At 47.9% G+C, this 27,111-nt stretch overlaps 1 protein-coding gene across 1 annotated transcript in view; it reads right to left on the minus strand.

Moving 5' to 3' along the window:
• The window catches only part of CNTN4 (contactin 4), a 161,650-nt gene that overhangs the window by 65,282 nt on the left and 69,257 nt on the right, over nt 1-27,111 (minus strand). The window contains exon 9 of the mRNA XM_054387607.1: nt 23,385-23,535. Coding sequence (XP_054243582.1) covers nt 23,385-23,535 — 151 coding nt within the window. The remainder of the gene's footprint in view (nt 1-23,384; nt 23,536-27,111) is intronic.

The raw sequence follows: 27,111 nt of genomic DNA on the forward strand, positions 1-27,111 counted from the left end.
TTCCTTCTGCAACGAGGATGAACCTCCACCCTCTGCCTACAGCAAACACTTTGGAGGTTTGGTGAACACTAATCACTGAGGAAGGAAACTCCACTGAAGCTCATAAAAATTATTCTCTGATGAGGTGAAAAAAAAAAAAAAAAAGAAAAAGTTAAAAAGAAAAAATCCCATGCAAGATTTTCTGTGCACCAGCTGCTGACACAAACCATTTCTGCAAGCGTTCGGGAGATGAGAGCAGAAGCAGCAAATGCACTCTCAGCTTATTTGTTCCAGCTGACACCTCCTGAACAGAGAAGCCCAAAGGCAGAGTCTTTCAAAGCTAACACATCTCTGCCTCTGGTTTCAAACATGGGATGCCCACAGTACAAAGACAAATTACCCACTCTGCTTGTAATTAACGTGAACTTGATTTGCAAGCTCCAAAGCCGCATCCACGGCGCTGAAAAAACCATGCTTAAAGAATCATCAAAAGCATCAGGCGGGCTGGGAGGTTGTCTGAAAAGTTCATTAGGAATCCTTTGGGGTTTTTTTGTGTGTTCTCCCCCCCTCCACCATACTCTGCCCTGCTGAGATCACAGCTGCAATCCTGTGTCCAGTTTTGGGCTCCCCAGTTCAAGAGAGACAGAGACCTGCTGGAGAGAGTCCAAGGGAGAGCCAGGGGGATGCTTAGGGGACTTGAGCATCTCCCCTGTGGAGAGAGCCTGAGAGCCCTGGGGGTGTTTAGAATGGAGAAGAGAAGGCTGAGAGGGATCTGATCAATGTCTATCAATAGCTGAGGGATAGGTGTCAAGGGGAGGGGGCCAGGCTCTTTTTGGTGGTTCACAGTGATAAGCCAAGGAACAATGGGTTCAAACTAGAGCAGAGAAGATTTCAGTGAGGAGAAACTTCTTTACAGTGAGGGTGACAGAGCCCTGGAACAGGCTGCCCAGGAGGGTTGTGGAGTCTCCTTCTCTGAAGACTTTCAAAAACCCACCTGGATGCATTCCTGTGCAGACTACCCTGGGTGATGCTGCTCTGGCAGGGCGATTGGACCTGATGATCTCTTGAGGTCACTTCCAACCTCTGTGGTCGTGAGCTCCTTCCAGCAGCAGCAGTGGTAGCAATGATGTCCTACATCTGTTTCACTGAACACTATCACTAACACCCTGCTGAAAAGAATCTGCTGGGAAAGCAGGAACAGATTGCTGATGCTACAGGACACTGTGTCAAGGTGTGAGAGAGAGCAGTCTCATTTCTGGAACACCAGCTGAAATTGGGCATGGGTTGGGATTACCTTCACTGGCATCTTGGGGACACTCAGCAACAGTTTGTGGTTGGTTAGAGGACACTTGCCCAGCTCTAAGGGGGAAGACAAATAAGCCTGCAAATCTTAAGGATCAGCCTAATTGCTTTACACATACAAAATGAATCAGCACTGAATATGGCTTCTGGATAACTCTCACAGCCCTTCTCAGATAACCCTTTAGCTAAAACCTTGTCTTAAGCACAGAGGGGAAAAGACAAAGCAGGAGCTGACTGGGCTGGTGACTTACCACCAATGCTGAAGAAAACTTCAGCCATCAGAAAGCTGAAGTGAAATGATCATAGAATGGTTTGGGTTGGAAGGGACCTCCAAAAGTCATCTAGTCCAACACCCCTGTGATCAGCAGAGACATCTGCAACTAGAACAGGTTGCAGCCCCACACAGCCCCATCCAACCTCACCTGGAATGCTTTTAGGGATGGGGCATCTACCACCTCTCTGGGCAACGTGGGCAGGGACATTGTCCACTAGATCAGTTTGCTCAGACCCTTGTTGAGCCTCACCTTGAATATCTCCAGGGATGTGGCCTCAACTGGCTTCCTGGACAACCTGTTCCAGTGTTTCACCACCCTCATGGTAAAGAACTTGTTGCTCACATCCAATCTACATCTCCTTTTCTGTCCTTTAAAACCATTGCCCTCATCCTATCATTGCAAGTCTTTGGAAACAGTCCCTCTCCAGCCCTCTTGTAGACATACTTCAGGTACTGGAACAGTCCACAAACACAAGGCCACCAAGCCTGAGCTAAACCCAGATTCTGCTGGAATATAGTCCATGATCACAAGGCCACCAAGCCTGAGCTAAACTCAGCTTCTGCTGGGATATAATCCATGATCACGAGGCCACCAAGCCTGAGCTAAACCCAGATTCTGCTGGGATATAGTCCACAAACATGAGGCCACCAAGCCTGAGCTAAACTCGGCTTCTGCTGGGATATAGTCCACAAACACGAGGCCACCAAGCCTGAGCTAAACCCAGATTCTGCTGGGATATAGTCCACAAACACGAGGCCACCAAGGCTGAGCTAAACTCAGCTTCTGCTGGGATACAGTCCACAAACATGAGGCCATCAAGCCTGAGCTAAACTCAACTTCTGCTGGGAGAAAGTCCATGATCAGGAGTCCATCAAGCCTAAGCTAAACCCAGCTTCTGCTGGGATATAGTCCATGATCGTGATATAGTCCATGATCGTGATATAGTCTGTGATCATGGGGCCATCAAGCCTAGGATGTCTGCTTTCCCAAGACCTCAAGTAGTTCCCTGGTTCACTGTAGTTCTCTTTGTGTAGAAAATTTGTTCAAGTAAGTTGCCAGGGCAGGTCTTTGGATGTTCCAAGGAAAGAGAGCCATCTTCTGCCACTGTCTTTGAAACCAACAAATGAATGCTGCACTCTCAATACAAACTTCAAGAAGCTATTTGCAGGGTATCACTCTTCATATTTGCCTCAGCAGGATGGAATGAGAACCTGACAAGTTATTGCTGGTTGGGTTACCTGGCCTGCCTTTAGAGGAATTACACATGTGATTTATGTAAAAAAAAATAAAATAAAAGACAGTCAACACAATTAATGCAAAGCACCCTCTGAGGTTTCCTTTTGTGCTGTTCAAAAGCCAACTTCTGGCAATTCATCTCTCAAGTAATCAGGATAAAATTATTGCCATGGTTTGTAGGCTGGCAGCAGGCTGGCAAAGATGTGCTGTCTGTCCTGGTGCCACTTTCTTTCTGGCTGTTTCAAGTAATTAACCACTAATCAGAAAGACTCAAGGCAACAAATGAAAAGAAAAAGAAAAACTTGGAATTTCTACAACTTGTGTTTTAAACTCAAAGCACTGAAAGGAGGAGAGAAAAGCCTTTCTTTTCTTGTCTGGCTTCACAACTGTTCCTTCTCTGCAGCATCCAAGTGAATATGTTAAAATTCCTCTTACAAAACTAATACCTGAGGAGGTCTGTAAAGCAACAGTCCTGGGAAAGAGGTCCTTAGGATGGAACCTCTGAAACAGACCATGGCTGACCTCTTCCAGACAGAAAGGTCTCTGGAATCTGAAAAGATTTTGAAGCGTGGAAGATGACAAAAAAAAAAAAAAAAATAAATGAGGCGAGAGCTGTCCTTGGCCATAATCCCTTCAGCTCCTGGGAGCAGAGGCTGCTACTTTGGGCTTCACCCTGTGACTCCTGCTGTCTTCATGCCAGCCTGGACACTCAGGACAGGATGGAGAAGCTCAGCTTCCCCTGGGGTAGGACTTGAGCATCATCCCTGCAGCAGCTGCCTGTGTCCAGTGCTGTTCTTCCCTGGGAACAAATACACATTCATTGCTCATACCAAAAACCTGCAGGCACAGCTGGGCATTAACAGAGCCAAGGGGCACTACAGCTACAGCTGCCTGGTGTCCTCCAGCCATGGGAATGGGGCTCTTCATCTTCCTGGTGGGCACTGAGCAGCAGATTGCATCTTTTGAGATGAGTCTGTTGTGACAGGACGAGGGGTGATGGTTTGAACTCAAAGAGGGAGATTTAGACTGGAGAGAAGGGAGAAATGTTTTATACTGAGGGTGGTGAGATCCTGTCCCAGGTTGCCCAGAGAGGTGGGAGATGTCCCATCCCTGGAAATGTTCCAGGTCAGGTTGTTTGGGACTCTGAGCAAGCTGCTCTAGTTGCAGATGTCCCTGCGGACTGCAGGGAGTTGGACTGGACCTTTAAAAGTCCCTTCCCACACAAACCATTCTATGATTTCTATGATTCTTGTGATTGCTCTGATGAGACTGGGATTTTAGGGCAGCTTTGGATGTTTTTTTTCTCTGTGGGTAGGTACAAACTCCTGAATCCTCACCAGATTCCTACATCTCCTTCCCAGTTTCACAGACCACAGAATGGTAGGGGTTGGAAGGGACCCTCTGGAGATCACCTAGTCCAATTCCCCTGCTAAAATAGGTTCACCTAGGGCAGGCTGCACAGCATGATGTGCAGGCAGGTTTTGAATCTCTCCAGAGAGGGAAACATTAAAAAAACCCAAAACCCCAAAAAACAAACAAACAAAGAAATTCCACAGATCCCCCCCCCCCAAAAAAAAAAAAAAAAAAAGAAAAGGAGATTGAAATAAAAAAATATATATATAAATAAAAATTATATCTTGAAATAAATAGATATATCATAGAATCATAGAATTGACAGGGTTGGAAGGGCCCACAAGGATCAGCCAGTTCCAACCCTCCTGCCATGGGCAGGGACATCTCACACTAGATCAGGTTGCTCAGAGCCACCTCCAGCCTGACCTTAAAACCCTCCAGGGATGAGACTTCCTGGACAACCTGTTCCAGAGTCTCACCACCCTCATGGGGAAAAACTTCTTCCTTACATCCAATCTGAATCTACCCATTTCTATTTCTGCCCCCCCCCCCTCCATTCCCCCTAAATAGAGTGAAATAAAAAGATATATATAGAAATAAAAAAGATGTATATTGAAATAAAAAGGTGTATCTTGAAATCAAAAGATACATGTTCAAAACGAATATATATTTAAACTATATATATATAAAACTAAAATATATTCACATAAACAGGTAGTCAAATACTCATCTCCCTTTCTCCTTTTCAGAAGTCCTTTTCACCAGGACTTCTAAACCTGAACTTTGCCCTTCTAGAACAGTTCTGACTGTAGGCTACAGTGGGGAGCAGTAATTAATATGTGAAAAAATCTGGACCTAAATTACCGAAACTTCTGCAGCACACAAACCATAACAAACCCTTCTGAAAACAAATTGTGATCACTTTCTGCAAGTGTCCTTCCCCCTCCTGAACCTGATTTGCCAAGGTCCAAGATGGTTGCGCACTCTTTCCACTTCCAAATTCTGCTGGGCCTGAACTCTGTGCGTAAATGCCACCATATGCTGCAGCTCTGTGTTTTTATTGGTTTTAAGCTTAAAAAAAAATAGATAGATAGGTAGGTAGGCAGGTAGATAGATAGGTAGATAGGTAGAGAGATAGGTAGAGAGATAGGTAGGTAGGTAGATAGGTAGGTGGATAGGTAGGTAGATATATAGGTAGATAGGTAGGTAGGTAGGTAGATAGGTGATAGGTAGGTAGATGGATAGGTAGGTAGATAGATAGATGGTAGATAGGTACATAGGTAGATAGGTAGATGACAGATAGGTAAATAGATAGGTAGGTAGCTAGACAAGTAGATAGGTAGGTAGATAGATAGACAGGTAGATAGGTACATAGGTAGATAGGTAGGTAGGTACATAGGTAGACAGATAGGTAGGTAGGCAGGTAGGTAGGTAGATAGGTAGAGAGATACAGATAGGTAGATAGATAGGTAGGTAGCTAGACAAGTAGATAGGTAGGTAGATAGATAGACAGGTAGATAGGTACATAGGTAGATAGGTAGGTACATAGGTAGACAGATAGGTAGGTAGATAGGTAGATAGGTAGGTAGAAAGGTAGGGAGATAGGTAGGTAGGTAGATAGGTAGATACGTAGGTACATAGGTAAACAGGTAGGTAGATAGATAGGTAGGTAGATAGATACGTAGGTAGGTAGATAGGTAGGTAGTTAGGTAGGTAGGTAGGGCTATAGAATTAGGAAGATCGGACCCCACGCTATAAAGGAAACGGTATGAATGCTCGGTCGCTACGAATGTACCTCGGATACCCCGTACGATAAGCACGCTAGGTCTGAAGTCGCACCTTATGTCGGAAGATAGTTAGTCGTTCGGACGTGACGGTAAGAAGCAAGCTATGAACGAAAGTTCCCTCGGGCGATCGGTCGGTCGGTACGGTAGTGCCGGTCCCAACGACAGCCCGCATAGTACAACGCGAAGCACATGGTAGGTAGAACACCAAAGGTAGACAAAGAGCGTACCATAGTTGAAAGGATAGGTACATACGTAGTAGGAAAGGCACGACGGTACAAAGCTCGGATAGGTAGGAACCAACGGTAGCAAGGTAGGTATCGGTCGATAGTAGTGCGTGACCCTCGGACGGCCAGGTGGATGTAGGTAGGAAGCTAGGAATGGTCTCCAGACTGTACCGTCAGGTCACACGGATCGGTGAAGGGTACGGAACGGTCAGTGTCACGCTAGGTCCACGGTACGCTAGATCGGACGCACGGTCCGGACGCACGTAGACACGGACTGGCGCACTGACTTGCTACATCGGTCTGTGCGTGCACTGACTGTCCCTCACGGTACGGGCGCACGGCACAGGGCGCATAGGCAGTGCGCACGTCCGGTTCGCTCTGTCGCACGGACTGTCAGTGCTCCAAGCCACCGTACTGGTCGCCACGCTCTGTCTCAAGTACCGTACGCATCGGTCTGTCGGACTGACGTACTGACGGACTGACGGCCGCACGGACGTGTACTGTCTTGCGCACTGCACTGTTCGGCGCATTCCAGTGACGTGACGTCACCCACTTAACCGGTGACGCTCCCACTAACGTGAACCGCAACCACGTGACTGTCTCACGGACGGACGGACTCATTGACTGGTAGCCAACGGTACTACGGTTGACGTACTACGTACGTCTCCCGTGGACTTTAGCAAATTGACGGGCGCACGGACTTACGTGACGTGACGGACTTACTCACTAACTGACTTAACGTACGATGACGCACGAACGGACGGACTGGTACTTACGCACCACGTACGCACTTACTTCCTCACATACTTGAACTTACTCACTGACTGACTGGTACGCACTGACGTAAGAACGCACGGACGTACTGTACGCTCGGACTGACGGACGCACCTACGTGACGGACGCACTGACTTACTTTACGCACGGATCGGACGGACGTAGGCCGTTACTGCACAGTGACGGACCTCGCACGTACGTGTAAGATACGCACGGTACTGACTAAACGCTCGTACGCTACTCACCTCTGACGTGACTCTACGTACTGACTCGCGCAACTACCTCTGCACGGAACTGACTCTTCGCACGACGGACTTTCTGAAGGTGACGGCTGGCCTGACGGTACGGCTGTACTTACTGACTCACGTACGTTACGTGACGCACGTACGACGCACGTACCTTACTTACGCACTTACTTAGCGTTCTCCCTACTACTGTCTCAGGAACTGTCGCTCTACTGGCTCACGGACTTTCTCACTTACTGTGGCTCTCGGACGGGCTTCACGGACTTACTGGTCCACCACGTGACCTTGACTCACGCACGTACTACTCACTCACTTACGTACGTGACTTAACTGAACGTACTACTGTGACTTATTGACTGACTCACTAACGTACTTACTGACGTTCGTCACTCACTTACTGTACGCACGGAACTCACGGACGAGACTCACTCGTACTTGTACTTAGCCACTACTTGACTTACTCTGGCTCACTTGACTACGTACCTTACTTACGTTAAGTCATGTACTTACTCACTTACTTACTTACTCAACGTACGACTTACTCACTTACTTTCTCACCACTTGTGCTCACTGACTTGACTCACTACGGAAGTCTCACTACTTTCGCAACTTACTGTCGCACTACGTTTCTCACGGACGGTCCACGTGACTTACGTACCGCCCCACGTACTTACTCACTCACTTACTTACGCACGCACGGTGACTGTCTCCTCTCTAGGACGGTAATGTGTCGTAAGGAACGTCGCATCGTATACGTAACTGACTGCACTCTAAGGTCTGAAGAACGCATAGGACGGACCGCTTCTCACTTACGGAACCGGTACTCACAGACGGAAGAACTCAATGACTTACGGTACTCACGGACTTGACTGACTGCACGCACTGAACGGACGGGCGGACTGGCCGTGACTTTCGTACGTCCCGTCCTCTCTTTACCGGCCGAAGATCGTCGGTCGGTTCGCTCTTTCTTAAGGAAGCAAGGTCGGTGGATTACGAACGTCGGTCTAGGGACGCGCGCTCTGTAGGTCGCCCGTTCTTGACGCACCTGTACGGTGACACGGACGGGCCCACGGACTTTGCGCTCGCGTGGCGTCTCGGTAGTCGTTCGGTCTGACGCACGCTCTTACGGACGCACAAAGCACGGTCGCACGTCAACTCACTCACGTACTCACGTACTGACTTACGGACGGTCGGACTGCGCTCGGACTTTAGTCAAGTGCTCACTACAGTTTTAGTCGCTCTAGATCGTACGGACTGACGTCACTGACTCACTGTACTGACGTACGGACCTGTTACAGCACGGTCTGAATCACTACGACTCTCGTACTTACGCCCGAGGTGTGTTGCGCACGGTACTGTGTCTCACGGACGTGCTCACTGACTTGCGCAAGACGGTGCGCACTTCGTGGTCTCACGGTACTGGCGCCCCTGACGGATTCCGCACTACTTACACCAGCTCGGACGTCTCCCGCACGCCCTCACTTACCGTACGGAATGTTCGAGACGGACGGTACTCTCACGTACGCCCTGTGTCTGGGCTCATCGGACGTTGCCACTGACATGGGCGCACGTACGCTGCCACTGTCTCACTGGCGCCACTTGCTCACGTTGCCCACCACGGGCTCACGTACGCGACTGTTCGCTCTGACTTACTGAAACCCACGGACGGACTTACTCACGCACTTACATACTCTCGGACGGACTGAATGTACGTACGCACGTACGTGAAGCACGGACGGACGCCCTGACGGTCTCACGTGACGGGCGCAAGGACTTTTGCGCACTGACCGTTCTTTCACGGTACGTTGTCGCACTGACACGCTCGAACTTACGAACTTCGCGCACGTGTCGTACGCTCGCCTGACTTGTAGCCCGGACGTGAGCAAGGTACGTTGCCACTTACTGACCAGTGATCTTTACTGAATGACCCACCAAACTTACGTACGGACGTACGTCACTAACTTACGTACTTTACTTGACTCAACGTCTCGGACGCTCGGACGTACTCACATAACTACGTTTCTCACACTTGACTGACGCTCTGACTTACTAACTCACTTGACCGGACGCGTACGCACCACTACTGTTCTCACGCAAGGACTTGTCGTGACGTAGGCCTTTCTGCGACTTACTTCTAATCTCACGTGACTTACGTACTCACATACGACTGACGCACTGACTACGTACCTCCACGGTCTTACGCACGTACGGACGCGCTCACGTCACGCGCTCTTACTTACTCGCTCACGGACGGAACGGACGTACTTGACTGTAACCGCCTGTCTGGACGTACTGACCTCACGTTGACTGACTACTCACTTACGTACTGACTCACTACGTACTTACGCACTGACGGACGGACTCACTGTACTGAGCCGCTCGTCTGTACTCCACTGACTTCTACTGTCTCACTGACTTTCTCAATGAACTTGCGGCACGTGTGACAGGGCTCACTCTCGCTCTTTACGGACTGCACGCAAAGTACATGACTCACTCACGGACGTACGCACGCACGTACTTACTTAATTACGTACTTGTACTCACGAACTACGTACTGACTTACCACCTCGTACGTACGTCACGGACGTCACGGACGTGTGTACTCACGTATTACACGTACCACTGCACGTAATTACTCTCTCACTTTCGGACGTACTTGGACTTACTGTACTTTCCACTCTGGGCGTCAACGGACGGGCGTCCACTACGTGCGCACTTACGTGCGCACGACTGATTATCTCACTCACAGGGACTTTGTCCACGCACGGTCCGTTACGTGACCCACGCACGTACTTACCACGGTACTTACGAGACCTCACTTACTGACCACTCACGTGGACTCACTTGACGTACGCACTTGACGGACGTGCTGCATCTGACGGTTCACACCTTACGTGGCTCCCCGTACGTTCTCACGACGTTCGCACGGACGTACGACTGCACTCCCATGACTGACGTCACCACGTGACCTGACTCACGTCACGTTACGTACTCACTCACTGACTTACGTGTACGGTCGGTGACGTGACTCACTAACTGTACTTAACGCACTCACTGTACGACTCAAGCACGTACCGGTCGCACGCACGGACGGACGGACGCACGTGACTGGACTGTCTGAAGTGCTTACCTTGTGCGTACGGCCGATCTCTCTGACGTGCCTTGGCTCTCGTACTGTCGGACTCACGGGTCCGTTACTGAAGCACGGAACTGACTTCGCACCACGGATCGGTCACTACGGTTACGCACGCACTTACGGACTCCCGATCGGTACGCCCGTACGGCATCATCGGACTAGGCAACTGTACTTTGGCGTCCACTTGACGTCGCACTTTCGCACGGACGTGTCGAACGCCCACGCACTGAAGTGTGTACGCAAGTCATCACTCACGTACTATCACGCACGCACTCAACGTGTAACCACGGACTGACGACGGTCGGACTTACTTGCGCACGTACTGGCGCAAGTTCCTCTGACTTCGGGCGCACTGACGCACGGAACTTGACTTGACCTGACTGACCACGTACTGACTCACGTTGACGTGACTGCTACGTACTTACTCTATATTACTGAATGCACTTTACGTACGTACTTACGGACTTTACGTTACTTATCGCATCGGACTGACTCACTGTCCGGACTCCCGGATTGGTCGCTCTGGTCTTGGCTCACTGTCTTCTCACTTACTTGCTCACTGACTGTCGCACGGACGGACGCCCCACCTTTATGACGTCCCTCACGCCCGCTACTGAACTTAACTTGTACTGGTCTGACTGACTTGACGCACTGTACTGACTCCAGGTCGGGCCGCCACTTGACTGTTCTGCACGTAATGTGTCGCGCACTAGTTCTGTGCGCACGGCTCACTGGCTACTTGCGGCAAGTTCGCACGTGCCATTCGCACGTGCTCACGATTGCGCTCGTGCGGACGTGTCGCACTTACTATACTGTTGACCCACTGTACTTGACGTACGCTCGCTCTTAGCGGTACTCACGTACGGAACGTAAGGTGACGTGTACGCACTGACGGACGCACTTGACTTACGCCCTGACTGTGCGCCCGGACGTGCGTACTTACTTGCCACTTGACTTGTCTGCTCTGACGTCTCACGATACTTGTAAGCTCTCACGTACTGACGCGCGCACGAACTACGCTCGCACGTACTTACCTTACTCACTGACGTACTGTACTGACTGTACTTACTTATTAACGACGGTGTGACGTACAGTACTTACGGACACTGACCACTGTACTCCCTGACTAGTCGCCACGTGTACTTGCTCACTACTTTCGCACGTGACCCTTAGACTCACTTTCTTGTCGCTCGCACTGTCTCCGCACGTGCTCACCACTGAGTCTCACGTACGTTCCCGCACTACTTGCTCACGTACCGTTACTAACGCAATTACTTACCTGTACCCACTACTTACTACGTCACGTGACTCCCGTACAGACTCCCGTACTTGCTGACACGTAAACGTGCGCACGTACTGGCGCACGGACTGTTCTCACCCTTTGTTGAACCCCGTGGTGTGCTCGACGTACTCACTTACCGTACTACGTCACGCACGGTACGTGTACGCACTCACTGTACTTTCTGCTCACTTGACGGTCTCACCTATGACGTACGTACTCAATACTTACAGTACTGACGTCACTCAAGCACTTACTGACGCAACTAGCAATGCACTTGACTTACCACTCACGTCACTTACTCACTTACTACGCACTACTCACGAACTTAGGCCACTACGCACTGACTGACTTACTTACTTGAGTACGTCACGGACGTACGGACTCACTCACTGACGTACTCACTTCACGCACTACCACTGTTACTGACACACGTGACTTCTCACGTTACTTACCACTTAGACTTACCCCACGTACTTACTTACTTACAGCAATGGACGGTACGTGACGCAAGGACCAACTACTTACTGACGTACTTACCTCTCGGCCTTACCGACGCACTTACATACGACTTACTCCATTACTTTCCACTGACTTTCGCACTGTACCTGCTCACGGTACGTGTGCTCACGGACGGCACCACCCACTAACTTGACCACTTACCGTACTTAACTCACTGACATACGCACTCACTTACGGACTCACCACTGACTGTACTACGGACTTACGTACTCAACTTACTTGACGGCTCTCTGACTTTCTCACGGACTTTCGCCACTTGACTGTGCGCACTGACGGGGTCACGTACTTACTGTACGCACTCAGGACTTACGCACGAACGGACCTTACTCACTAACGGACGTACGCACTGAACGACATATCCGACTGACTTCACGCACGATACTGACTCACTTACTCACTTACGTAACTCACAGACTTGACGATCCACTTGACGACCACTTACCTACGGACACACTACCCACGGTCTCCCGCACGGATCGGACGCAATGTTATGACGCTCTTGACCTTGACGTAAATCGCACGAACCTACGGACGCCGCCTAATACGTACCACAGACTTACTACACTCGTACGGACGGACCGCACGCTCGGACTGGTGACTCCACCGAAGTGACGTACTCACCAACGGAGACGCTCTGACGTGACCTAGGACCAAGCTCGTACCCACGTAACGCACGCGCGGAGCCACGCACCAACGGTACTCACCCACTGACCCTCTGACGCACGGACTGGACGTACGCACGTACTGACTGTGCGTACTCAGGACGTACTTACGCCCACGGACGGTACTGAACGGTACCACGCACTTAATCACGTCGCCCGAGTCGTGCTCACGTACTGGCGCACTGGACTTTCTCACGGACGCACTATCCTACTGCTCGTTCTCACCTTACGCTGGTACTCACTTACGTACGTACGGACGGACTCTCGTACTGACGTCGCGCGGACTGACCTTATTGACTCACTCTACTTACTTACGCCCGAACGTACCCCTTACTGGCGCACGGTACGGTTCCCACTTGACCGTTCTGCACGTACGGTTGTCTCACGGTACTCCACGGTTACGTACTTACGCACGCACGGCCTGACTCACGAACTCACGCACATACTCTCGCCACGCTCGCACGACTCACGTACGTCTGCTACGAACTGACGTACATGTGCGCACTGACTGTGTCGCAATTGGTGCACGGGACTGACTTTGCGCACGCCCGTTTCTGACGGTGTACTGAGCTCACGGACGTCACTGACGGAGAACTTACGGACTGACTCACTGACTGACGCACTTGACGCTCGCACGGACGCTCGTGTACTTGACTGTACTGTACTACTGTCTTACTGGTTCCGGACTGACGCACCTGACGTACTGACTCACGTACGTACGCACTGTACGGTGTTGTTGGTGATTGTGGGTTTGTACCACTTACTTATCGCCCTGTACGTGGCTCACTTACGTGCTCACGTACGCGCGCACGGACTCGCCAACGGACTCCCTCACGGACGGAACGCCCGCACTCCCTCAGTACGGTGACTGACTGAACGTACTTACTGACGGTTCGCACGTACTGTCTGCATTGGTGTCGACACGGACGGACGGACTCATCTGCCCGAAGGTCTCACGACGCACTTAAGAACGTTCTGTTCGAGCACCTCTGACTTACGCCACGACGCACGCACTTACGCCACCGCACGACCACTAACGGACTCACGTACTTAAGCAATGACATGCTCACGGACTACGCTCTTACGGAAGCACGTGACGTACGCCCGGACTTCTTTCTCATTGTCGTGGCGCACTGGTCGTCGTCTCTAGACGGTGCGTCTCGTGACGTTGTCCTCTTTACGTGCTCTCGTGTACGGCGCACTGGTACTTTGCGGACTAGGTAGCTCACGTGCTCTCGTTCTCACTGCGCACGTGCCCGGACTTACTTTCCACTTACTTACTTACCCACGTACTTACTTACGCAACTCACTACTGTACGCACTTACTGACTGTAATGTACTTACTCACTTACTGTACCACGGCATTACTCACGTACTGTACTCCCTGTACTTACCCCTTACTGTTCGCAACGTACTGTTCCACTTACTGTTCCACTTACTTGTCGCACTTACTGCTCACTGACTGTTCTCACTTACTCACTTACTCACTTACTTACTCTCTCACTTACTTACTCACTCACTTACTTACGCTCTCACTACTTACTCTCTCACTTACTTACTACTCACTTACTTACTAACTTACTTACTTACTTACTCACTACTCACTTACTTACTACTTACTTACTCACTTACTCCCTTACTTACTCACTTACTTCTCACTTACTTCTCACTTACTTTCTCACTTACTTTCTCACTTACTCACTCACTTCTCACTCACTTTCTCACTCACTTCTCACTCACTTCTCACTCACTTTCTCACTCACTTTCTCACTTACTTCTCACTGACTTACTCACTTACTTCTCACTTACTTACTTCCACTCACTTACTTTACTCACTTACTTACTTACTCACATACTTACTCCACTTACTTACTCCACTTACTTCTCACTTACTTCTCACTTACTTTCTCACTTACTTTCTCACTTACTTCTCACCTACTCACTTACTTACTTACTCACTCACTTACTTACTCACTCACTTACTTACTCACTCACTTACTTACTCACTCACTTACTTACTACTCACTTACTTACTTACTCACTTACTTACTTACTCACTTACTTACTCACTTACTCACTTACGTACTCACTTACTACTCACTTACTCACTTACTTACTCACTTACTTACTCACTACTTACTTACTCACTACTTACTCACTCACTCACTTACTCACGTACTTACTCACTTACTTACTTACTTACTCACTACTTACTTACTCACTACACTTACTTACTCACTTACTTACTCACTACTTACTTACTCACTTACTTACTCACTTACTTACTCACTTACTTCTCACTTACTTCTCACCACTTACTTACTCACTTACTTACTTACTCACTTACTTACTCACTCACTTATCCACTTACTCACTCACTTACTCCACTTACTCACTCACTTACACTTACTCACTTACTTACTTACTACTCACTTACTTACTCACTTACTTACTTACCACTTACTCACTCACTTACCACTTACTCACTTACTTACTTACTCACTTACTTACTTCCACTACTACTTCTCACTTACTACTTCTCACTTACTTACTTACTCACTTACTTACTTCTCACTTACTTCTCACTTACTCTCACTTACTTCTCACTTACTTACTTACTCACTTACTTACTTACTCACTTACTTACTTCTCACTTACTTACTCACTTACTTCTCACTTACTTACTCACTTACTTCTCACTTACTTACTCACTACTTCACTTACTTACTCACTACTCACTTACTTACTCACTTACTTACTTACTCACTTACTTACTCACATACTCACTCACTTACTCCCTCACTTACTCACTTACTTACTCACTTACTTCTCACTTACTTCCTCACTTACTTACTCACTTACTACTTACACACTCACTCACTTACTTACACTACTTACTTACTTACTCACTCACTTACATACTTACTACACACTTACTTACTTACTCACTCACTTACTTACTCACCTACTTACTTACCCACTTACTTACTTACTCACTACATACTTACTCACTCACTTACTTACTCACTTACTTACCCACTTACTCACTTACTTACCACTTACTCACTCACTTACTCCACTTACGCACTCACTTACCCACTTACTCACTACTTACTTACTCACTTACTTACTCACTACGTACTCCCTTACTTTCTCACTTACTTCTCACTTACTTCTCACTCCCTTACTCCTCACTTACTTCTCACTTACTTACTCACTTACTTACTCACTTACTTTCTCACTCCCTTACTTACCTCACTTACTTACTCACTTACTTACTCACTTACTTACTCACTTACTTCTCACTTACTTCTCACTCACTTCTCACTTACTCACTTACTTACTTACTCACTACTTACTTACTCCCTTACTTTCTCACTTACGTTCTCACTACTTTCTCACTTACTTTCTCACTTACTTTCTCACTTACTTCTCACTTACTTACTTACTCACTCACTTACTACTTACTCACTTACTTACTTACTTACTCACTTACTTACTCACTCACTTACTTACTACTACTCACTTACTTACTTACTCACTTACTCACTTACCCACTTATTTCCACCCTCACTTACTTACTGACTCACTCACTAACTCACCCACCCACTCAATCACTTACCGACTCACTCATTCATACCCCCATAGCAAACCTCATATATTCAAATCGATATGCCGGCGCCATCACGTACGCACCCCCCGCAAGACCCGCCATGCCCGCACCATGTGCGCCAGTGGACACCATAACCCAGAAGCACGAGCCATGCCTACACAAGGACAGCACCATGCACTACCCCACAGTGCCACTCATACAGCAACTATAGTTAACATAAGGTACACCGCATGATGCTATTATACAAGTCCTAGTGAGTGGTTGTTTAATTGGACACTTTGCTGTTCTTTGCTACCAGCACAGAACATCATTTGTTTGCTGTGAATTTCCTTCCCTACAATTAAGGGCTATAAACAATGCAGGCACTGCACAGCACCACAAAGGAGCAGCTCTAATGATGTAAGAGCTTCACATGGACAGGAACAGGAGAGGAACAATTTGTTTGAAGGGCTTACAATTATTTTTCTGCCCTGGACTGCATGTATGTCTGGTAGCAGAGTAAATGTGACTTCCAGTAGCTTTAGGGGAACACTAGGGATGAAGAACACTGTGGATGGTGGTCTTCACAGAGTCTTTGAATTACAGAATGGTAGTGGATGGAAGGGATCTCCAGAGATCATCCAGTCCAACCCTTCTGCCAAAGCTGGATCACCTAAGGCAGGTCACACAGGAACACATCCAGATGGGTCTTGAAAGTCTCCACAGAAGGAGACTCCACAACCTCTCTGGGCAGCCTGCTCCAGGGCTCTGTCACCCTCACAGTGAAGAAGTTTCTCCTCATGTTAGGTGGAGGTTGGTATCCATCACCCCTTGTCCTATCACAGGACACCACTGAAAAGAGTCTAGCACCTAATGTGCATTCACTGTTTCCAAGGAGAAAACATGTCCTGGCCTGAGCCAGAGCAGAACAGAGCCAGTCCTGGTCAGTGCTGTGACTTCCCAACTCAGGCTTTGCTCAGTGATGCACCTTCTGAAGCTCAGGGCAGCTCTGCAGAGCCAGGGGATGCTCCTAGCAGGCAGAAGCTGATGGCAGAGATTCTGCCAAGGGCTGGGCTGCACAAAGCCTCTGCCTGAGACTTGCTCCTAGGCACACCAAGGGCACTGCCACAGCTTATGCCCCTCCTTTGGAGACAGGAAGGTGGCACCTGGGGGGAGAAGCAACTAGGACAGGGGAGCCTCAACTGCACAGCAAAGGTATTCCATCCCATAGACATCCTCTTGTCCCCCACCCTTTAGCTATTGATCAGCACTGACTGGATCCCCTCTCAGAATGCTCTTTCTCCAGGCTCAACAGCCTCAGGGCTCTCAGCATTTCCTCCTCAGAGAGATGCTTCTCTCCCCTTAGCAGCTTTGTAGCCTCCACTGGACTCTCTCCAGTAATTTCTGCCTCTCTTGCCCTGGGAGCCCAGAACTGGACCCAGAACTCCAGATGCAACCTCACTAGGGCAGAGTAGAGGGGAAGGATCAGTCTCAGTTCCAACCTTAAACTCCACCACTCCTGAACCCTCAAACCTGCATGGCTGCACCTGCAGATTTGTTGGGCTGCACTGTTGTTTGGGTTTTGTGTGTGTGCGCTATGGAGAACTGTATGAAAGTGAAGGGAGATTGAACTGCTCAGCAATGAACTGTTGTGAATGAACTGCTGAATTAACCCCTTTTAATTAGTTGTAAAATGCTTCCTGATCTTCAGTTCAAAGAGAATTACAGTTCCATTGCAGGACCTTCCTGCAGCAGTTAGGAGCGTGGCTGTGACAGAGGCTTATTTTAATTTCAGCTGGCAGCACTCTTGTCTGCCTAGCTCCAGGATTTGTCTCTAATCATGTTGAGACTGATTCTCCCTCCTGCACTCAGGAGTGAGCTGGTGACTACAGACAGCTCCTGAGCTCCCATCCCTACGAGGATGAGCTGCTTGTGCTTGCAACTGACACAGCCACACTGTCATTAGGAACCAATGGAAAGGCTTCTGTGATAAGATCACCTGAAAACAAAGGTTTTCAAGCACTGGCCTCAGTAACCAATTTATGCAATGTTGTTGCATGAGATGTGATGGAATTATTATGAGAGGATTAATGAAATCCTGCAAGACCAATCTGACTGCCATGACTTCTCCTCCTGCTCCTGAAAAATATGTACAACACAATGCCCAGAAATAGTTGTCCCAAGTGAGAAGTAATGAGGGATGGAGGATCATAGAATCCTAGAATAGTTTGGTTTGGAAGGGACCTTAAAGCTCATCCAGTTCCAATCCCCTGCCACGGGCAGGGACATCTCCCACCAGCCCAGGTTGCCCAAGGTCCCTTCCAACCTGACCTTGAACACCTCCAGGGAGAGGGCATCCACAACCTCCCTGGGCAACCTGTTCCAGTGTTCCACTATCCTCATGGTGCTGTATTTGTTCCTAACATCCAACCTAAATCTGCTCTGCTCTAGTTTGAAGCCATTGCTCCTCATCCTATCACTGCAGGACTTTGCAAACAGTCCCTCTGCAGCCTTCTTGTAGCCCCTTCAGGTACTGGAAGGTCTTTATTAGGTCTCACACAGAGCCTTCTCTTCTCCAGGCTAAAGACCCCCAGCTACCTCAGCCTGTCCTCATAACAGAGGTGCTCCAACCCCCTGATCATTTTCATGGCCCTCCTCAGGACCTGCTCCATCAGGTCCATGTCCTCTTGTATTGAGGGTGAGGTCTCCCCAGAGCAGAGCAAAGTGACAGAATCCCTCTCTCTCTCCATCTCTGGCCATGCTGCTTTTGACGCAGCCCAGGATGTGATTTGCCTTTAAGGTCCCTTCCAAAACCAAACCATTCCATGATTCCATGACAGAAAATGATCTCTGTGCCCATACAGAAATAGTCTTTGTTTGCAAGCAGCATTTGCAATGTATCTACATCTGTGCTGTAGCTGTTTCTATCTAACATTCTATCACACATTTACCTTCTGGAGTCAGGCTACTAGCAGCATTTTGACTCAGTGAGGCCTCCAAGGCAGGATTTCCATTATTATGGAGAGGAACTGCCTTTAATGACTGCAACAATATAATTGTACCCCAGGGTAAAATTTCTAATAACACAATCACACAGATCTGAAGCACCAGTAAGTGATGCCTTCAGGGCACATTATTCATTAGGGGTGCAGCACACACTACCTCAGCCTCCAGAGAAGAACATCAAACCTGAACCAGTAAAGCTCTTTTTTTGTTCCCTGATAGTCTCTGCTCTCTGAACAATGCACTTTATTTTGCCTCCTGGACAGCAGCAGCCTCCAGAGCAAGAATCCCAGCAGCACAGTTTTGATGCAGACACTATTTGGATCTCCAGCAAGGAGTCCCTAACATCACACTCCATCTGAAATGTCACACCAGCCCCAGGAGCAATGCTGGATTGCCATGGTAGCAGTCAGGCTGTACATCAGGATTCAAAGCCAGGGCTGACACATTAACTTTGCTTTTAACTCCATCTGGAATTGGAAGGGCCATCTGTATTGATTAAGCTTCACATGATCAAGCTCAGTTTGGAGAAGCATCCAGATGTTCAGGTGCTTCTCTGAAACTCATCAGTTTAAGTAGAGATTTCACTGAAGTTTCTTCTCCCACGCCTGTCTAAAGAGCTGGTTTGTGCCCTAGATGAAGAGATTTCAGCAACAGCTTTTCTTGGCATCTTTCTTCCTATATTTGCACATATTGAAGCCCCCACACTTAGGTGTGGGTGTAGGGAAGCACTAGGACTGGACTCCAGTTGATGCTGCTGTCCTCCGGGGTGGCAGCAAGGAGATCACTTTTCAGGAACTGAAGAACACAGAACTACAGCAGGGTTAAACAGAGGACCAAACACTTAGCCTCTCCAGCTGGGGGAGTCACACAGTGCTGATGAACAATGCTACAGCCACATGAGACCAGATAATTTCTTAATTGTGCATTTCACACAGTCTCCAGGTGGAGACTGGGAGGATGGAGTGGTTCATAAAGGCGATGGCCAGGATTCAACACCCTCAGCCCCACTGCAGACACAACCAACTGCGTGGAAAAACTAAACAGGTCCAAGTGCCAAGTCAACAGAGCAGTGCTCATTAAGACATCTTGCCAGAGAGGCCCCACTGGGTGATCTGGCTGCTGGAAAAACCCCTGGGCTGAAGGAGCAGAAGATTTCACACCTGCTTAGGCACATTTCACGTCTGGTTTCCCAGCCAGGGCTGGATGCCTGGCTGGGAGGCTCCCAGTTCTGGCACGGCGTGCCTGGCCACTGGCATCAACACCTCAGCCTTGCTGTGCTTTGCATCTGAACTCAGTGCTGAGCTGCTCAGAGAACTGAGGCAACCCAACCCCCCAGACACTGCCTGGAGCCTGCCTGAGCTGGGACCAGCAGACAGCAAGTTATTCAGCAAGGTCTTTTTGACTGTGGTTGCCTCCTGGAGAGGGTTGGTGAGGAAAATGCTGTAGGTGCAGCCTTATACTCCCTAGATAAATATGTGCACACCACATGAGGGTGGTGTGGACACCCTCATGTCTACCATGGTGACAGGGGTTCACCAAGAGGAAATAATTGCCTCTCCTTTCCCAGCTGTCTATTTTCCCAAAGCTTTGAAGAAACCTGCTGGATTTCAGTTACATTTCATCCTCTCCTGACCTTGGTAGAAAGCAGCTAAAACATCTACAGCCAATCACAGAATATTAGAGGTTGGAAAGGACTTTCAGAGATCATCCAGTCCAAGCCCCCTGCCAAAAGCAGGATCACCTAGGGCAGGCCACACAGGAATGTATCCAGGTGGGTTTTGAAAAAGTCTCCAGACAAGGAGACTCCACAAACCCCTCTGGAGAGCCTTCTCCAGTGCTCCATCACCCTCACTATGAAAAAGTTACTCCTCATCTTGAGGTGAAACCTTCTATACTCAAGTTTGTACCCATTGTTCCTTGGCTTATTACTGTGCACCACCAAAAAGAGCCTGGCTCTCACTACTTGACACCCACCCCTCAGATATTGATAGGCATTGATCAGATCCCCTCTCAGTCTTCTGTTCTCCAGACTGAAAGGCCCCAGGGTTCTCAGTCTCTCTTCATAGGGGAGATTATCAAGTCCCACAATCAAACAATCATTTAATTATTTTGGGGTTATTTGAAATTTGTTTTGATTGCCAAACAACTTAATTGTTTGCCAATTGAATTATTTACCAATTACCAAACCAGAATTAACTGAAAATTAGTGAAAAAGGTGATTTGGAAGCAAACACACAGGCAACACAAGCTGCCATCTAGCCTTCTGCTAGCAGTGCATCAGCCCCATTCCCTTGGTAAATCAGGATCCGGGGGTTTCGGCTCTATGACAGCATCCAACTACTAGGTAAGTTTGCAGATGTGCTAAACCCCCATAATTATCACTTTGTGGGCAGTATTGCAGGGCAGTGACCAAGAAAGAAACACAGTGCTCACATTCCTTCCCTTTCCTTTCCTCAACTAAAGTAACATTTCCCCCTTCACCCCAAAATTAAAAGGAAGAGAAAGAATTTTGCCATGCCCCAAACAGGATCAGGGTAAAGAGCACATTTCAGCTATGGATTACACAGGTGAGGATGAGGAAACACAGAAGGGACCACATGGAGCTGACACTCCAAAACTTCCAGAGGTTAATACTTCTCATTCTTTGCACAATCCTTCAGCAGATGAGCAAGTTATTTCAGGTTGAAAAATCAATATCCCTTGATCTCTTGTAACAGTGACCTCAACACAGCTTTGTACCATGACTGCTAGAGGAAGCTCTGTGTAATTACCACCCAACACTTTTCATCCCAAGAGGGGGGAAGTCAAATGGTCCATGGACAATAGCTCTTTAAAGAGCAGGGAGCAGGAGCTGGATAAATCAGGAGTAAGTTCATTTTTCAACTCATCTGGCTCTAAATGAGCTTTCTGCATGCTCAAATACATCACCACAGTGTATATTTCAACATACATTGCAAGCAGGTTGGCTGGAGCTAAGAATAGACTTTGCAAGATGAAAGAAGGGCTCTAATAGGTTTAAGCTTATAAAAAATGTAACAATTTCCTGTCATTTCTGCCTTTTTGACCTTTCCTGACGGAGCAGGATTTCCCCCATCAATCCCAGGGAATACAACCACACCTTGAGACATTCAACAACAAATCACTGCAAATTAGAAGGGAGTAGATTCAGAGTGGATGTTAGGAAGAAATTCTTCCCCATGGGGGTGCTGAGACACTGGCACAGGTTGCCCAGGGAGGTGGTGGAAGCCTCATCCCTGGAGGGTTTTAAGGCCAGGCTGGAGGTGGCTCTGAGCAACCTGATCTAGTGTGAGGTGTCCCTGCCCATGGCAGGAGGGTTGGAACTGGCTGAGCCTTGAGGTTCCTTCCAACCCTGACAATTCTGTGATTCACTGCAAAGCTACACAGGCAAATTTCAAAGGCAGGATCCTTCTTCCTACTAACACTCTCCTTTTGAACTAGAAAATCGGGGGGGGGGGGGGGGGGGGGGGGGGGGGTTGGGGGGGAAGGGAAGAAAAAAAGGAAACCAAATGACTTGAGCAGCCTGAAAAATCTGCCCCCAAGTCAGGCCTGAGGACTGCTAAATTAATTACTGACCCCAAATAATTCCTGTTTGTGGGACATTGAGTAATGTAGCAGAGCAGTGCAATCTGCAGCACAGGCTTTTATCTCCTGGGGATTCTATTTGTGGGTTGTTTTGTTGTTTTTTTGTTTTTTTTTTTTTTTTTTGAGAAACAATGCTTATTTAGAGCAATGAAGAGAGAAAAATATTTGCTTTTGAGAACGTATCTTTATCAGGTTCTTGGCAGGGAGACTTTAATAGTACACAGAGACTGGAATGAACACAATGGGAAGAGAAAGATCAGCCCCAGCTCCTTGAGACTGAACAGGAGCTGTTTTCAGATGTATTTGCAAGTCAATTTGGGGAAGCTATTAATGACAAATTTAGCTTTCAATGCTGAAAGCCCCTGGGTGGAGCAAGCTAATGAAAGAAATGGTTACTTTAAGACATTACCTCTCATTTTCTCTCAGGATGTCTTTTCCTTTCTTCCAAGAATAAGTAGGTCTGGGGGAAGCTTTTGGCTTGCACTCAATGATTACTTCACCACCCACTTTAACCAGAGTTAACTTTTTCAAGAGTGTTTTGGAGAAGTCTGGACCAACAGCTGAAAGAAAAGAAAAATAAAACCAAATCAGAATTCCCAATGGAAAAAAAAAAAAACAAAACAACCCAAATCAAAGCCTTTTGAACATCACAATATTCCAGGCTTGTTTCTCACCTGCAATTCCTAAATGAACTGACTTGGTGAGCTGTGTGAATGTGTGGAGAGGGCATAGAGACACCTGAATGCTTCAGCTTTTTACTTGTTCAGCTGCAAAGCTCAGAAACCAGTAAGCTCAGCAGGCTGGTGTCAGGCACTTCTTATTCAGGGCATTACCCCTAAGAACTACACTTGCATGACCTGTATAATGTGTTTCCTTTCCTATGTCAACAGCTGGATAATTGTTTTGTCAAACAGCTCTCTGTGCAGAGCAACAGCAGAAAGGAAAACTGTCCCTAAGAACCCATATGATGAATCAGGAATGTTAACATCTCCAGAAAAGTTGACATTTTTATGCTTGACATCCATACAGTCTCCCCAGGGAGGTGGCTGAATCCCCATCCCTGGAGGTGTTTCAAAGAGGCAGAGAAGTGGTGCTGAGGGATATGGTTTAGCAGCAGGCTTGGGAGAGTTAGAGAATGGTTGGACTTGATCATCTCAAAGATCTTTTCCAACCAAAACCATTCTGTGAATGCTCTACCACCTGGGATTTTTGTCTTAATGTTATAAAGTGGGGAGATCTTGACACTGCCAAGTCTTGAACAAAGCAAATCAGTGCAAGACCTAAGAAGGCTCCAGGGTACAAGGAGCTCTCAAATCTTCTTTGTTAGTCCCTCCAGGGAATGCTCTTCCAGTTTGTGAAAAGCAGGCAGGTATTCATTGAAGCAACCACCAAAGCCCTGCAGACAGTCTGCAGCCTGGCTGTGAGGCAGGAGATGGTTTGGCTTCTGATTTCTGCCTCAAAGGATTTGTAATGATTCATTGGATGGGACCTGATGAAAGGCTGAGCTTTCAGGCAGCTGCCTCTAGGCTGACTCTGGTTGTGAACTCCTCAAAGATGACCAGAAGATTTTATTTCTATCAAGCAGGACAATTTATTTTTCCCATATTGAAAGCTCAAAGCAAACAGGTGAGGCAGCTTAAGGGCTTTATGAACAGCTCTTGCCCTGCTTGCTATGTCTCTGCTGACAGAAGTTTGCTTTCTGACAGATCTGATAGAATCATCAAATGATTTGGCTTAGAAGAGACCTTTAAAGGTCATCTGAAACAACCACCCTGCAGTCAGCAGGGACTTCTGACCTGGAATGGTTCCAGGGATGGGGCACCTACCACCATTATGGGCAACCAGGGACAGGGTTTCACCCTCACTATACAAAATTTCCTCCTTCTCTCTAGCCTAAATCTCCCTCTTTCAGTTCAAACCTTCCCCCTTTGCCCTGTCACAACAGGCCCTGCTCAAAAGTTTGTCCCCAGCTTTCTGACTGGCCCCTTGAAGTACTAAAAGGCCACCAGAAGGTCTCCCTGGAGCCTTCTTTTCTCCAGGCTGAACAACTCTAACTCTCTCAACCTGGCCTGGCAGCAGAAGGGTTCCAGCCCATGGATCACTTTTGTGTCCTCCTCTGGCCCTGCTCCAACACATTCACATCCTTCTTGTGTTGAGGGCTCCATCAGTGGCAGCAAACTGAGCCCTTCTCATTCTCTTTGCCAGCTGCATGCCTGCTGCCTGCTCCTCCTGCACCATTTCTGTATCCCCCTAAGCTTGCAGCATTTCCCTCAGCTTCCTTCCTTGCTGCACCCTGGGAGGTGAGAGTTTAGATCACCATGCACTGCATCTGTTTGATGCTCTGAGAAATGATCTAAAGCTCACCTGAAGCAGCCAGGAGACCAAAACCTGCTGTGTGATACAGAAAGCAAATCCATTTTTTTTTTCCACAGGGCAACTCCCCTGCCTCAGTTCTTTTGGATATCATTCCTGCTGCAAAAGAGCTGAATAAAACATAATCCCACACTGCTAATGGGGTGGGCTTCATGATCAAACAGATCTTGGCTGCCTCTTTCATGCAGCAGAGTTCACTAATCTCTGAGCTGTCTTGTCTTCTGTGTCTAATCACAGGCAGCTGACTTCATTTGAGCACAGAGGAAGACATGGATGTTATTAAAGACTAGGAAAGAGCCATCTGAAAGCCAAGGCTATGTAAAACAGCTCAAAATTAAAGGAGACATCCTGAGGACAACCTCCCAACAAGGCACTCAGAACCAGATGGATTATTATTGATATCCTGTCAGCCTCATTACTACATTAGCACTTCTGGAAATCATTACTCAGGTGATTGAGCAAAACAGGTTTGGGAATAATCCTGCTACGTCCATCTCTGTAATGAACAGCTCAGGCTGGCCTTTTACAGTCATAGAATTGTTTCAGCTGGAAAAGATCACTTGAGATTATCAAGTCCAACATTAAACCATGTCCCCAAGTGCCAAGTTCACACCTTTCCTGAACACCTCCAGGGGGGATGACTCCACTCCCTCCCTGAGCAGCCTGTTCCAATCCCTGACCCCTCTTGCAGGAAAGAATTGTTTTCCTTACAACCAATCTAAACAAATAATTTACTACTTTCCTCTTGGTCCTCTTTGAAGTAGAGGAGTTGCATGGTTCAGGTTTTATTCTGTGCTGTTCAAAATGTTGTCATCTGACATTTAGAAACCTTGGCCTCCATTCTCAGCACAACCACAGCTTCCTTGTGCTACTTCTGGGCTAAGGCATTTAATTTCTTCACACCTTGTTGGTAAAATGAGGATTTAAATGACTCTGGGGTTTGTTTCTTCCACTCTAGGAATCATCCTTCATTTAGGAAAAAAAAAAAAAAAATGTTCTTTAAGCATTTAGCCTGAGCATTCTTTAAGGCAACAAATGTATCTTACTGGATGGTTTTACAATGCCCACCACAGGTGGATTTGGAATTTCTCCACCACCTCTCTGGGCAGCCTGCTCCAGGGCTCCAGCACCTTACAGTGAAGTTTGTCCTTAAGTTGTGGTGATCCTGGATTCAGCTGAAGACTCCAGGCAACAGAATTGACAATAACAGAGACAAAAGGCCCTGCCTGTAATTGTCCATTTCTCTTTTTCAATTAAGTTTAGCCTGGAGAAGAGCAGCCCCAGAGGGCAATGCTCAGCAAAAGCTAAAGGGGGGGGGGCGCAAGAGGCTGGGGGACAAGAGGCTGGGGCCAGACTCTGCTCAGTGGTGCTCAGGGAGAGGACAAGGGGTAAGGGGCACAAACTGAAACCTAAGAGGTTCCATCTGAGCAGGAGGAGAAAGTTGTTTGTTGTGAGGGTGCTGGAGGCCTGGAGCAGGCTGCCCAGAGAGGTTGTGGAGTCTCCTTGCCTGGAGACCTTCCAAGCCCAGCTGTGCATTATGATCCTAGGCAAGCTGCTGTGGGTGCCCTGCTTCAGGAGTGGGGCTGGACTGGATGATCCCCAGAGGTCCTTTCCAACCCCATCATGATGGGATCCCATAATGATTTGCCTTCCTCCCACAGGCTCCTTTTCAGCAGGGTTTTGAGCAGACAGGAAAAGCATCAGTGAGTTGATTTTGATTTCTTTCACAGAGTAACACATCCAATAAATCTTAGGACTGTGAA

The sequence above is a fragment of the Indicator indicator genome, chromosome 15, assembly GCF_027791375.1.
Source record: "Indicator indicator isolate 239-I01 chromosome 15, UM_Iind_1.1, whole genome shotgun sequence".
In the NCBI taxonomy this organism is placed as follows: domain Eukaryota; kingdom Metazoa; phylum Chordata; class Aves; order Piciformes; family Indicatoridae; genus Indicator; species Indicator indicator.